The sequence below is a fragment of the Puma concolor genome, chromosome B3 (assembly GCF_028749965.1).
Source record: "Puma concolor isolate L17-30 chromosome B3, mPumCon1.1.hap2, whole genome shotgun sequence".
Lineage (NCBI taxonomy): Eukaryota > Metazoa > Chordata > Mammalia > Carnivora > Felidae > Puma > Puma concolor.
This window is the reverse complement of record NC_141672.1, coordinates 100,930,626-100,944,911: the sequence shown is the minus strand read 5'-3', so window position 1 is coordinate 100,944,911 and position 14,286 is coordinate 100,930,626. Positions and strand designations below refer to the sequence as shown.

General features: G+C 35.8%; 1 protein-coding gene across 3 annotated transcripts in view; it reads right to left on the bottom strand.

Moving 5' to 3' along the window:
• Window positions 1–13,436, bottom strand: part of TEX9 (testis expressed 9) — a 63,782-nt gene extending 50,346 nt beyond the window's left edge. For 2 of the 3 annotated variants that reach the window (XM_025919724.2, XM_086710761.1), the window contains exons 1-4: window positions 13,364–13,436; window positions 13,168–13,259; window positions 2,453–2,516; window positions 735–814 (exon numbers count right to left, since the gene is read on the bottom strand). In XM_025919724.2, coding sequence (XP_025775509.1) covers window positions 735–814; window positions 2,453–2,516; window positions 13,168–13,259; window positions 13,364–13,390 — 263 coding nt within the window. In that variant the 5' untranslated portion in view covers window positions 13,391–13,436. Of the gene's footprint in view, window positions 1–734; window positions 815–2,452; window positions 2,517–2,675; window positions 3,016–13,167; window positions 13,260–13,363 lie in introns of those variants that run through there. The other variant, XM_086710760.1, reaches the window with a different exon arrangement.
• Between the last annotated feature and the right edge of the window lie 850 nt (window positions 13,437–14,286).

Here is a 14,286-nt window from a genome sequence, read left to right as displayed (position 1 = left end):
CACCCAGAGACGAGGCTGGGAGATTTCATCAACTGGATTTTCACTGATCATGGCATAGAAAGACTCAGCTTGAGGTTCAAAACCCAACTCCTATCTGTTGGCTTCGAAGAGAATAGTCTGACTTTTGCTCATAGAAAGAAACTTAGAATGTTGGGTGATCATTATTGCCTCAGCTTTAAGATTTTATAGTTTTATTCACATAGATCTTTTATGTTTCCTGTTAAATTTATTCCTAAATACTTTTTGGGTCCCTATTTTTTTCTTTTAACATACCTGAAGTCCACATGAAATTCAAGGGAAAAAAGATCTAATATATTCTATTTTTACTAATTTATTAATTTTTACCTAATTTTCATATGCAATTTTAAAAGAAAGTATAGGATGTAAGAACAGGTTTGGAAATCTTAACCAACTGTGGTTTGCATCTCAGTGAAATTACATATTATCTATATATCCTTGGGCAAGCTCCTGAACTTTGCTAAGTTCTAGTTTCCTCATTTTTAAAATGAGGACAATAACATTTATTTCAAAATAGTACTCTGAGAATTAAATGAGATAAAGTAGGTAAAGGGTTTACATTGTGTCTGGCTGATATAAGCTCCCATTTTATTACTACATTATACATTACATTATTCTTCAAATTATAAATTTCCAATACTTACATGCAAAAAGATCTTACATAAAAAAAGATCCAAATGCATCATCAAAAAAATGGTATTTGAGATTTAACTTACTTTAAATTGCAATCCTCTTCCTTTTCATATGATTTAATTTGTGTTGAAACAGGCCTCGATTGGTCTTCTTGCTGATCTCTCTAGTTAAATGAGTAAAGGTAAGTCATATAAACAAAAATCACAAAACCAGGATATGGTTAAGTGCCTTTCTGATCATTAATCATTTCAGAGTTGTCCATAGCTTCCATGAAATCCAGGCACAGAATTCGAAATGTTATGGTATGAATATAAGGTTTGGAACAAAGTAATTTCACCTTTCATTCTTTTTGGATTAAGAAAGTCAATTTTAAAGGAAAAATGTATCAATGCCTTATGTGATCTTATCTAACTCCTGTTTCCCCACCACATTAGTCTTCCAACTTGTAACATACAAAGGAAATTAGGCTCACAGGAAATGAGAACATAAATCTGTTTAATGGGTAGAAATACTTATCTCAAAATAGGCACGACTTCAATGTTAAGAAGATCATGAAGCACTAAAGTACTAAGTTTTTTGTAATGATGTATCAAGACATGAAAGTGAGTAAACAAAAATTCAAGGCAGCAAAAGTTATATCCATTAGCTTCTGTGGGGCAGCAATGTCTTCTCCCCTTTCCTAGCCCTTCCTGGGCTTCTACTTTACTCTTTTTCAGGGTAGAGGTAGATTGTCCTTATTAGAGGATTCTTGGAGCAATAAATCCCTCATTTTCCTATAATATGGTTTGTTATTTTCCTAGTCTTTAGACACTGGCAAAAACTAAAAGATATCATAAAAATTTACTTTTAGTAAAATATTTAATTACAAATGAAACTAGCAAGTCTATAACCGTTATCTGAATACATTACCTGAAAAGAATGTGATGTGTGTGTATGTATGTGTGTATATATGTGTGTACATGTATATTATATATATTATATTATATATTATATATGTGTATACATTATACATTATATATACATATTATATATATGTATACATATTATATATAACATATATTTCTTATTTCAAAACTAACGAATAATGAAGGACTGTATAAGGCAGTTCAAACAAATTATTCCCTATTCTTCACTACCCTCCTAAGGGGGATGGGTGAGAATTTAAAAGAAGATGTATTAAGTAGAGTAAAAACTGAAAAAAGTTTGAAAGCAGCCACTTTATTCCTCTAAGGAATAAATACGGAGCTGCTTACATTAGGAATAAACAATTTGGTAGCCAAAATGGGGCAAAATATGCTTATATTGTCTAGTGATAAAACTTCACTACATTTTCTCTAACTATAAAACTGACTACAGTCTAGCCCTAAGAATCTGAGTCACATCCAACTGCAGAATTGAAGAAACAAATTACCATCTGAGTATCAGTGATGACTGTTATCCTTTATTCAACTTTTTTGCAGAGCCCATGTTATTTCTATCCTTACTGAATTACCAGAATTAATTATATACATCTACTCTCAAACATTAATTTTAAAGTAGTGGGAAAGATTACTAAGTATGAATGTTCTTACTAATTAGATGACTGGAACATCAAACAGAAAACACTTTTTCAGTAGCTTTTCAGAAATGCGTGCATATCAAAAACATATACTTGCATATATATATACATACACCTATTCATATATTCATGTTCATTCTGTGATAATTCATTGAACTAAAAATTTATGTTTTGGGCACTTTTAAAAAGTTAAAAAAAAACTAGCACTCACATGAAATTAGTAATAATTGCATATTTACTTACTATTACTTCCTCAGCTTGTCGAACCAGATCAGCTGTTTTTGCCTCCAATTCTGCATTTAAACGCCTAAAGGCAGAAAATAATTATTATTTGGGATATACTCAAAATTCTAACAAAAATAAAAGTAATTAAATTTCAGTAACTACACTTTAGCTAATCAAAAAAATGCCAAAATATACACATGACATTTTTATTCTAAAATTACCATTACTTTAGAACTCTTACCTCCAACCACTCATGATTCCTTATCTTTTGTGGTAGAAATTCATACAGTAACTCGTGGCCTCTCTCTGGCCCTCACTTCAGGTGGAATGATTTATTTGGGTAGAACAAACTGGATGGGTTCAACTCAGTTTCACTCTCCATCTTCGTGGGATCAACTCCAACTAGGGACAGGAATAGGGCAGGGTGGGGGAGAGGCCTGCTTTGGTCTGGGGTGTTGCTGCAACTGGGGAGATAACTCTGGGTTCAGTGAGCAGACCTAATGTGGCTCACACCTCAGCTACATACTTCAGTATCAGCTTCAGAAACAAAGGTGACTGTTTTGGCCTCCACTTGCCACTCCTTCCTCCACCCCCATCCCTGCCTCACCCCACCACATCTACTTGGAATCTAACCAAGAATAGGAATACTATTTGGCTCCATTTAGATGGGAAGAATGGCAAGAATGGCAATATCACTGAAGGAAACTCTTTTTAAAGAAAAAAGTGTTGATAATCCTTCCACCATCATCCAATTGTTTTTATTTTTCATATTCCCTTCTAATTTTCATCTATACACACAATTTCATACTATGCTTTCCTACAAAAAACAGAAGGAATATGTATCTCCACATAATCTTTATAATTCATGCCTTAAATGGCTACACAATTCTAATGAGTTGCACTTAACATAATGTACTAAACTGTTCCTACTGTTAAATATTCTTTTTCACTTTTAAAGGTTAACACTATAATAAATATCTTCAAAAGCATGTAACTTTTTAATTTTATTCATAGGTCACATTTCTAGACCATCTAGTCTCTTTTGAAATTACATGAAGGGAATATGTTGAGCAATTTTTAAAATGAGATATGATATTGTTTGTTTTTCTTCGATATGTGATTCAGAAGAAACAAAATTCAGACAATCCCCACCCCCAGTAAAAAAAAAAAAAAAAAAAAAAAGGGAAGAAGAAGAGAAGCAATACTACATTCTTTATGCCTTCCTAAAACAGTCTAATGTTGTAAGAAATATTTTTACATCTTAAGATCAGTTAATCAAAAGAAAAATAACTAATAAAGACTTAAAGTTGCATTTAAGATGCCATTACTTGATTTTTCACATTTTCTTAAGAATCATGAGAACTTAAATAGAAGCTTCTGGTCAATATAGTTTTCTGAGGAGGACTCAGAACACTATTCTGCTCCAAACCATGGATGTCCAAATGGACATGTTGGATAAAATATAATGAAGGAAATATTGCTAAACTCCAACTCAGGCAAGGAAAATACCCTGACACTAAAAATAAAGCAGTAACTCAAAGTGAGAGCAGTAAACAGGAACAGAAGCCAAAAGAGTCTAACAGCTAAAAACTGATGCATGTGTGGGAGTCATGAAGGACTACACCTGTGAAACACAGACTATAAAACACTACCCATAACATTAGGCAAATGGAAATGAAACTGGAGTCATGGGTGGAAAAGATGCTCTTGTCAGTGGTCAGAGAAAATTCATCTTTCCCAGATGGTGTGGGGACACTGTGCCAAATTTTAGTGTAGAAAGGTACACCGAAAGCAGTGAAAACTCTGATAAGCTAGGAAAGGTAAATGTGAAATCAACCTATAATGACATTTATTTATGTAGAATATATGGAGCTCTCTCAGAAAGCAAACCCTGCTAAAAATAACCTCACAAACATAACAAACTGCGTAAAGAAGTTACCAAGACCGAGAAACGGCAGACACGACAAAACTTATACCATAATAACTAGATTTTCTAAATCTATAAATAAAAATCTAAATCTAAAATCTATTTTTAAATATTTTATTTTTTTTCAACTTTTTTTTTATTTTTATTTTTTATTTTTGGGACAGAGAGAGACAGAGCATGAATGGGGGAGGGGCAGAGAGAGAGGGAGACACAGAATCGGAAACAGGCTCCAGGCTCTGAGCCATCAGCCCAGAGCCCGACGCGGGGCTCAAACTCACGGACCGCGAGATCGTGACCTGAGCTGAAGTCGGACGCTCAACCGACTGCTCCACCCAGGCGCCCCTATTTTTAAATATTTTAAATCAGGATTTTTCATTTGCCCACTCCCCAAAAAGCAGGAATAGAAACTATTAGGCAAGAGCTAATATTTTTTTTTTTACCAAAAGAACACTGAATTTAGGAAAGAACCAAGTAGAAATTACATTAACAAAAACACAGTCATTGCACTTAAAAACTCAAACTCAATGGTTACACTGATCAAATGAAATGAAGAGGAAATGAATTAGAAGAGAAATAAGAGACCATGCACCTAAAAGGAGATAAAGAGAAGCAAAAAGATAAAAATACAAAAGAAAGGTTAACATACATTGAAGAGAGACTGACAAAGACATATGTACATCTACCTAATAGAAGCTGCAGAAGGAAATCCCAGAAGCAGGAACATCAATATTCAAATACTGAGAATTTTCTAGTACTGAAGAAAGACATGGATCTCAAGTGGAATTAAAATAGTGAAATTAGTCAGAGAAAGACAAAAATCATATGACTTCACTAATATGAGGACTTTAAGAGACAAAACAGATGAACATAAGGGAAGGGAAACAAAAATGTTATAAAACCAGGGAGGGACACAAAACAGAAGAGACTCATAAATATGGAGAACAAACTGAGGGTTATGGGAGGGGTTGTGGGGAGGAGGGATGAGCCAAATGGGTAAAGGGCATTAAGGAATCTACTCCTGAAATCATTTTTGCACTATATGCTAACTAATTTGGATGTAAATTTAAAAAAATAAAAAATAAAACAAGTTAAAAAAAAAAGACTGTAATCTGGGCACTAAGGTTGGTGGTGTTATTAGAATGGTTACTGTTTCTAGGTCTTTTCATGGACAAAGCTAGGAAATAGTGGGTGGGGGGAAGGGGAGGAGATGTTTTGTTTATTTGTTATATATTTATTTATTTATTTTTAATGTTTATTTATTTCTGAGGGACAGAGCATGAGTGGGGGAGGGGCAGAGAGAGAGGGAGACACAGAATATGAAGCAGGTTCCAGGTTCTGAGCTGTCAGCACAGAGCACAACATGGGGCCCGAACTCACAAACCTTGAGATCATGACCTGAGCTGAAGTTGCTCAACCGACTGAGCCACCCAGGCACCCCTATTTTGTTTTAAAGATAAAATAAATCATAAGTTCAAACATTCTTCCAATTCAAATTCAAGACTACAGAGTTTTTACTTAGCCTCTTTTATGTTACATTCATATCTCCTTTTCCCACTCTGATCATTCTGGTTCTCAAAGTCACTGGGGATAAAAGAATTAAAATTATTATATAACAAACATATATCAAAACATATATATATATAATCATATAACAAACATATATCAAAAAAGAAAACAGGGGCACCTGGACGACTCAGTCAGTAGAGTATATGACTCGTGATCTCAGGGTTGTGGGGTTGAGCTCCATGCTGGGATTAGAAATTACTTAAAATCTTGAAAGAAAGAGAGAAAGAGAGAGAGAGAGAAAGAGAGAGAGAGAGAAAGAGAGAGAGAGAGAAAGAGAGAGAGAGAAAGAGAGAGAGAGAGAAAGAAAGAGAGAGAGAGAGAGAAAGAGAGAGAAAGAGAAAGAGAGAGAAAGAGAGAGAAAGAGAGAGAGAAAGAGAGAGAGAAAGAAAGAAGGAAGGAAGGAAGGAAAGAAAGAAAGAAAAGAAAGAAAGAAAGAAAGAGAAAAAGAAAGGAAGGAAGGAAGGAAGGAAGGAAGGAAGGAAGGAAGGAAGGAAGGAAGGAAGGAAGGAAATTAGCCCACACCTGTATATGTCATAGTGAAATTACAGAACTTCAAAGACAAAAATAATCTTTAAATTATCAAAGCAGTTATTTAAAAAAAAAATAGTCTACCAGCATGATGTTCTAAAAAGCTGACAGTAGACAGTTTATCAACATCTCTAGATTCCAATGGACTATGAAGTGTTAACTTCAATGGATTGCAGAGGAAAAAAACTGACCATTTAGAATTCTATGTCCTGCTAAACTACCATAGAAGAATAAGTGTTAACAAAATTTTCAAAAAAGACTGCAGACTCAGAAAAAGTAATGAAGGGTCTACACTTCAGGAAGGAGGAAGCTGGACCTAGAAAAAAGGTCACAACAGGGACAAAAATTAGAAAACATGATGATAATTGGGGCGCCTGGGTGGCGCAGTCGGTTAAGCGTCCGACTTCAGCCAGGTCACGATCTCGCGGTCCGTGAGTTCGAGCCCCGCGTCAGGCTCTGGGCTGATGGCTCGGAGCCTGGAGCCTGTTTCCGATTCTGTGTCTCCCTCTCTCTCTGCCCCTCCCCCGTTCATGCTCTGTCTCTCTCTGTCCCAAAAATAAATAAACGTTGAAAAAAAAAAAAAAAAAAAATTTAAAAAAAAAGAAAACATGATGATAAATCTAAATTAGTTCAGAACATAAAAATAACATTAATGATAACCTGGAGAGCAGCAATGTTCAAAACTAAGAGCAAGTCAAGTATTATCTAACTTGACAGATAGAAGAAAACCAAGTTCAAGCACTTTAAGGTCTTTCCAAACCAGAAAAAGAAAAATAGAGATACAACAAAAACTTCAATCCAATAGAAGACAGAAAAGAACAAAGGGATAGTAAAGAGGAAATACAAAAAATAAAATGACCCAAAGAATTTCAAATTAATGACACAATAACGTAAATAAATTCACTTATCAGAGGCAGAAATGATCAGGCAGGATATAAAAACAATGTTTTTAAAACTAAATGAGGGGCGCCTGGGTGGCGCAGTCGGTTAAGCGTCCGACTTCAGCCAGGTCACGATCTCGCGGTCTGTGAGTTCGAGCCCCGCGTCGGGCTCTGGGCTGATGGCTCAGAGCCTGGAGCCTGTTTCCGATTCTGTGTCTCCCTCTCTCTCTGCCCCTCCCCCGTTCATGCTCTGTCTCTCTCTGTCCCAAAAATAAATAAACATTGAAAAAAAAAATTAAAAAAAAAACTAAATGATATAAAAAGCTTATAAATAAAAGAATAAAAAAATGGAATAATGAAAGGAATAATTCATTTCATCTGGAAGATTTAAGGAAATCAAACAATACAGTGTCCAAGCAAAAAAAATGAACACAATTCTATGAAGAAGTTTTTAAATTATAGTTATAGCTTATTTCAATACACCTCTAACAGGAATCAATAGAGCTAGCAAGAAAAAAAAAAATGGTGAGGATACTGATGTTATGGAAAGCCAAATTAATTAGCTTGAGCTAAGAGATTAATTCACAAATAGCAAATATACTTTCTATCAGAGAATACATGAACATTTACAAAAACTGAACATGCATCTATTCAGAAGTAAGTTTCAATACATTTTCAAATATCATTAGTATGTAATTCTCTGACCATAGTGCAATTAAACATAAATTTTAAAATTATAAAAATAAAGCAATCAAACAATCTATATGCCTGGGAACTAAAAAACTCCTAAATAATCACTTATGAAAATCATAAAATATTTTAAACCAAATAACCACAAAAGAAATAAATATCAAACTAGGCCCTGGAATACAAATAAGCTGTAGGTGGAGAAAAATTTACAAAAATTAAATGTATTTATTAAAAAATTAAAAACAAAACTAAAAATGAAACTAAAGTAAATTAAAAATAACTTTTTTTTTTTAAATTTGAGACAGAGAGCATGAGCAGGGGAGAGGGGTGAAGGCGAGAGAGAGTCTTAGCAGGCTCTATGCTCAGTGTGGAGCCCAACACAGGGCTGCATCTCACAACCCTGTAATCATGATCTAAGCAGAAGTCAGGAGCCAGTTGCTCAACTGAGTGAGCCACCCAGGTGCCCTAGTAAACTAAATATGAACTAAATTACTAAACTAAAGAGTAAAAAAAAAAATCCACCACAATTAGAAGAGCTAGGATAAAGACCAAATAAGAAAACATAGATTAGCAGCAAAATCAAAAGCTAGTTCTCTGGGGGCATCTGGATGGCTCAGTCAGTTAAGCATCTGACTCTCGATCTCTGCTCAGGTCTTGATCTCAGGGTCATAAGTTCAAGTTCTGTGTTGGGCTGGGCATGGAGCCTACTTAAAGAAAAAAAAAAGCTAGTTCTCTGAAAAGACCAATAAAATAGACCTTCCAGCAAGACTGCAAAAAAGAAAAGGCAAAAATAAATGACACTAGAAAGCTTCCATAAGATGTGTGTGTATAAGGTAACAAACACGCACAAGACTTAAAATACACACACACACACACACATATATCAGACACATATACACATAATGGAACATTATTCAGCCATAAAAAAGAATGAAATCTTGCTACCTGCAACAACATGGATGATGGTAGAGAGTATTATGTTAAGTGAAATTAAATCAGAGAAAGACAAATAACATATGATTTCACTGATGTGGAACTTAAGAAACAAAACAAATGAGCAAAGGAGGAAAAAAAGAGAGAGAAAGAGAACCAAGAAATACTTAACCACAGAGAACAAACTGATGGTTACCAGAGGGGAGGTGGGTGAGGAGATAGGTGAACTTCGGGATGGGCATTAAAAAGCACACTTGTCGTGATCAGCACAGAGTGGTGTATGGAAGTGTTGAATCACCACACTGTACACCTGAAACAAATATAACACTATATGCTAACTATACTGGAATTAAAAAAAATAGTAATAAATTAACTGTTTCTTAAAATAAAAAAAACTAAACAATAAAAAATAACTATACTGGAATTAAAAAAAATAGTAATAAATTAACTATTTCTTAAAATAAAAAATAAACAAACATATAACTATTTCTTAAAGTAAAAAAAAATATTTATGTTTTTATATTATAAATTTACCTTTTTAAAACATATATGAAGTGGACACTTTTCTAGAAAACTACAAATTACCAAAATTTATTCTGGAAGCACTAGTACATCTAAATTAATGATTATTCATTTATGAAACTGAAATTATAGGCAAAAAAATTCCATCAACAAAAAATACATCAGACTCAATTTCACAGTTTTAATCAAAGGATAGATGATCCCTAGTTACAAAAAGCTTCCAAGAACAAAAAAAAAAAAAAAAAGGAAAACTATTCTGTTGTTTCATGTGGCTAGGATAATATGGGTATCAAAATCAGAAAGGAAAAGAACTAGAAAAAAGTATAAGACCAATTTCATTTGTTTGAAGATGCAAAAAAACCTACATAAAATTAGAGCAGTCAAATCCAGCAGTCTTTAAAGGAAAATAAAAAATCTGCTTAGTAGTTCAAAGTGTTAAAACATTAAATATGGAGGGGAGGACATTTAGTCACCTAAATTAATTAGGGAAAAAAGTTTTGATAGGATTTAACATTCATTCAAAACAGGAATTAAAGGAAACAATGTCTGGGGCGCCTGGGTGGCGCAGTCGGTTAAGCGTCCGACTTCAGCCAGGTCACGATCTCGCGGTCCGGGAGTTCGAGCCCCGCGTCGGGCTCTGGGCTGATGGCTCAGAGCCTGGAGCCTGTTTCCGATTCTGTGTCTCCCTCTCTCTCTGCCCCTCCCCTGTTCATGCTCTGTCTCTCTCTGTCCCAAAAATAAATAAATGTTGAAAAAAAAAAATTTAAAAAAAAAAAAAAAAAAGGAAACAATGTCCTTAAACCTAATAAAACAATCTAGTAAAACTCTATTATCAAATTTCATACACAGTGATAAATTAAGTGGGCTCCTTAAAATCATAACCAAGATAAGGATGCTCATCATCACTTTTTCTATTCCATACTGCAGTGGAGGTGCTAACCAGATTGATTTTAAAAAATGCATAAGAAACTGTGAAGACACAAAACTATCCTTATCTGCATTTGATATAACAATGATTATAAAAAATCCAAGGGACTCTATCTACACAACGACGAAGAGAGTTCAGCAGGACTGACTACATATAAATACAGGCCTAGGATCAACATACAAAATCAGCAATGTTCCTACACATCTAATCAATTAGAAATATTTTAAAAAGCCATTCATTACAGCCACAAAAACTATAAGGCACCTAGAAATAGATTACATATGTGAGGGTTTAATGTAGTAATATAAAATATTAAAGGACACCAAAAAACCCCAACCCCTGTATAAATGGAGATGTATCAATATTCATAGAAAGAAAGATTCAATACCATAAAGATGCCAGTTCTCTGCCAATTAATCTATAAATCCAATGTAAGTGGTATTTATGGGTATGGGATGTGGGGAGGAGTGGGGCTTCCCCTACCGGTTATCAAGACCATTATAACAGAGGTCACAGAATCTTACTGTTTAGATTTCTAGTTTTATAATATAGGCAAGAAACTTGGAAAACCTACTGACTTGAGTAATCAGCACATTCTTTAGTATATTCTCTCAGATGGTGATTATTTCCTGAAAATATCTAACAGCAGTTGATTATAGACCATTCTGGATTGGGATCCCGGCAAGTTCTGTGTTCTGCTGATTGGAGACATCCCAAACATGCTTAACATCAAGACCGCATGTGGCAAAATACTCTGTTATTACCTCTTATTCTTGCCCATAAGAATGGCCAGATATTTTACTCTTCTGCATGGCACAGAAGTGATCTATAGCTTCAGGCAGAGCCAGGAAGCTACTCTGTTCATATAGGCCTCAGATTTGCACACCTGAGTACAGGTAACAGAACAAGCAACAACTGGCCACCTTTTCCACAAAATGACTTTTGTTAAAATAGAATAGCTCCTATAAACGTCTTTAAGAAGACTTTAAGCAGGACCATAACAACATACCAGAGCTAGTTGCAAATTATACCCCTAAATAAGTAAATGAATTAACCTAATCAATGCAGGTATTTAGTGCTATCTAGAATATAATGAAAATAACCATTTGGGGTTGAGCACAGCTGATTCAGACCTGTACACAGACAACAGATGAGTTACTTAGGTAAACTCCTGAAGTGAATTAATAGGCCCATTTCATTAAATAGAGGAGAATGATTATCTTCCTACATGTTATGGCAAATTAACGAGTACATGTCTAGTTCATCAAGAGAGTTCACTTCAGTTTTAACTTTAAATATGCTTTAATTTTCATAAGAGACTGTGAGAACTGAGAACAAACTAAGGGTCGATGGGGGGTGGGAGGGAGGAGAGGGTGGGTGATGGGTACTGAGGAGGGCACCTTTTGGGATGAGCACTGGGTGTTGTATGGAAACCAATTTGACAATAAATTTCATATATAAATAAAAAAAAATAAATAAATATGCTTTAATTTTAAGTACAGATCATATGGTAACTCTATGTTTAACTATATGAAGCAGTACTATAATGTTTCCCAATTTTAAATTAAATTAGATAAATTAAAAAGAAAATGAGTTGGTAAAATATAATTTTTTGTAAGGGTATATACAATGACAAATAAAAGACGTGGTCTCTTACTTTATAGAACTTACAGCCCAGTGGAAGAAACAGACAAAAAGTACACTAACAAATGAATTTGTAACAATTATGCTAACTGCAAAGAAAAATTAGTAAGTCCCTATAAAAAGAGTAACTGGGGAGCTTACTCTAACATAGTCCAGGAAGACCACGTGGAGCATTACAGGTGGAAGGCATGTGTGTGATTGTCCTCAAGGGAAAAGTCTGAGACGCTTAAAGACCAGTGAGGCTGGAAATTGGTACGCAAAAAAAGAGAGGGCACCAGATCAAACTAGAGACAGGATCCAGATCAGACAGCTTCTTTTTTGATTTTTTGATTTTTATTTATTTTTTTTAATATGAAATTTATTGTCAAATTGGTTTCGATACAACACACAGTGCTCATCCCAACAGGTGCCCTCCTCAATGCCCATCATCCACTTTCCTCTCCTTCCCACCCCCCATCAACCTTCAGTTTATTCTCAGTTTTTAAAAGTCTCTTAGGGTTTGGTCCCTCCCTAACTTCAGACAGTTTCTAAAGTGCAACAGGGAACCACTGCAAAGTTTCAGGCAAGGGAGTGACATGATCAAATTGAATGATTACTCCGGGTCTGTGTGAAGACTGGGGCATGAAGGCAGAAATGGTCTAAAAATGAAAGCACGTGTTGTCAGAATAGGTATAGTTACACTGAGCGCACATAAGTAAAGGAAATGCTCCTCCCAACTCCACCAAATGTGGATGAGAACGGGAATTCCAACTGCAATGAGAAACACGCTTTCAATTTAGAAACCAAGAGAAATTTACATAATTAAACTCTAGAGACTCCAAATTAAGTGGATTTTCTTAAACTAGAAACTGAAATATTGGCAATTCCTGCTATCCTACTCACAAAGAGCATTATCATTTTCCTGATGAACATGTTTTCTTGGGGTAAATTTCCATCCCCTTCAAACACTGACGATGCAAGCGGAGAAAAGATGAAGAAAGACTAGCGAATAGGATGATGAAAGGAGAGTGGTAAACAGTGAGTAACCCCGAAGACCCCGTCAGTCACCAGGAAAGTACTTGCAAGCAGCCTCATTTGGGTAAAGGAAAGTAGGAAAAGCTGAACGGCTTCTTACTTATATTCTTCCTCCCGGGCAAGTAGGTCACGTCGAGGCGCAGCAGGTTGCTGAATACGCTGCGGGAGTGGAGTGCTTGGAACGCTCCGTCTCTGTAAAAGAGAAAGCGACTTTCAGACCCGAAGTTAAATGAGGTTCCGCGTTCTCAGCCCGCTGGAAATCTAGTCGCTACTCGAGTGTCTGTGTTTGAACTGACCCGGGGACCGACACTGCGCCCGGCCATCTTTCACGACCGACGCTGTTACCGAGGCAACGAACTCATCTTCCCGCGAGAGTTCCCGCATCCCAGACAGCCTACCGCCCTGGGCGCAGACTCCGTCTAGTCCTGGACTCTAGAGCTGTCTGAGACTGGGGTGGGGCATGAGGGCTAGGGAGTAAGCACAGAGCAAGCTCTAGCTGTGGACTGAAAGGGGGAACCCTGATCTGCACTGCCCCAGTAGCCCAAGAAGCCAGCCTACTACTGGGTCGACATACAAATTGTGAAGTTGGGGTTGGAAACGTTTCAATCAAGGAAGGCAGGTCTGTTTCTAAAGCTCAGAAGCAAGCTAGTAAAGCTCCTTCTCTGTTGTGCTTTTCCAAACTTACTAGCCAATTCGACCTCCACCTGGTTTTTAAAAAATGAACTCGTTATTGGAATTTTAGGTTCTAATTTCTCACAGTTAGAGCATCAGCCAGCCTAAGTTCATGTCCTGGCTCTGCCGCTTACTAATTGTACGATCTTGGGTAAATCACTCTGTATCTTGGCTACTTAAAGGAGAATAAAAATAGTTCCCATCTCATAGAGTTACAATGAGGAGTAAATGAATTTGTGATTAGGATTGTGGCTGAAACACAGCAAGCAGTTAAATTTTCCAGCTCTTTTGGAATAAAATTGAGAGTTCAAAAATAAACCTTCACATGTTAAAAAATAAAACTGCCAGTTATTTTACCAGCAAAAATGGGTTTGGGAATAGCAGAGAACTGGAATCTGGAACAAGCAAGCTGCAGCAGAACCACAGGCAAATCCACAGAACAAAGGAGAGGACTGCTCTTATACAGGAAAGGGGGATGCTGGGAAAGCTGTTATAAACAAAAAGCCTATTGGAATAAAAACTGGGAGTTTGAAGTATAATTGCTATT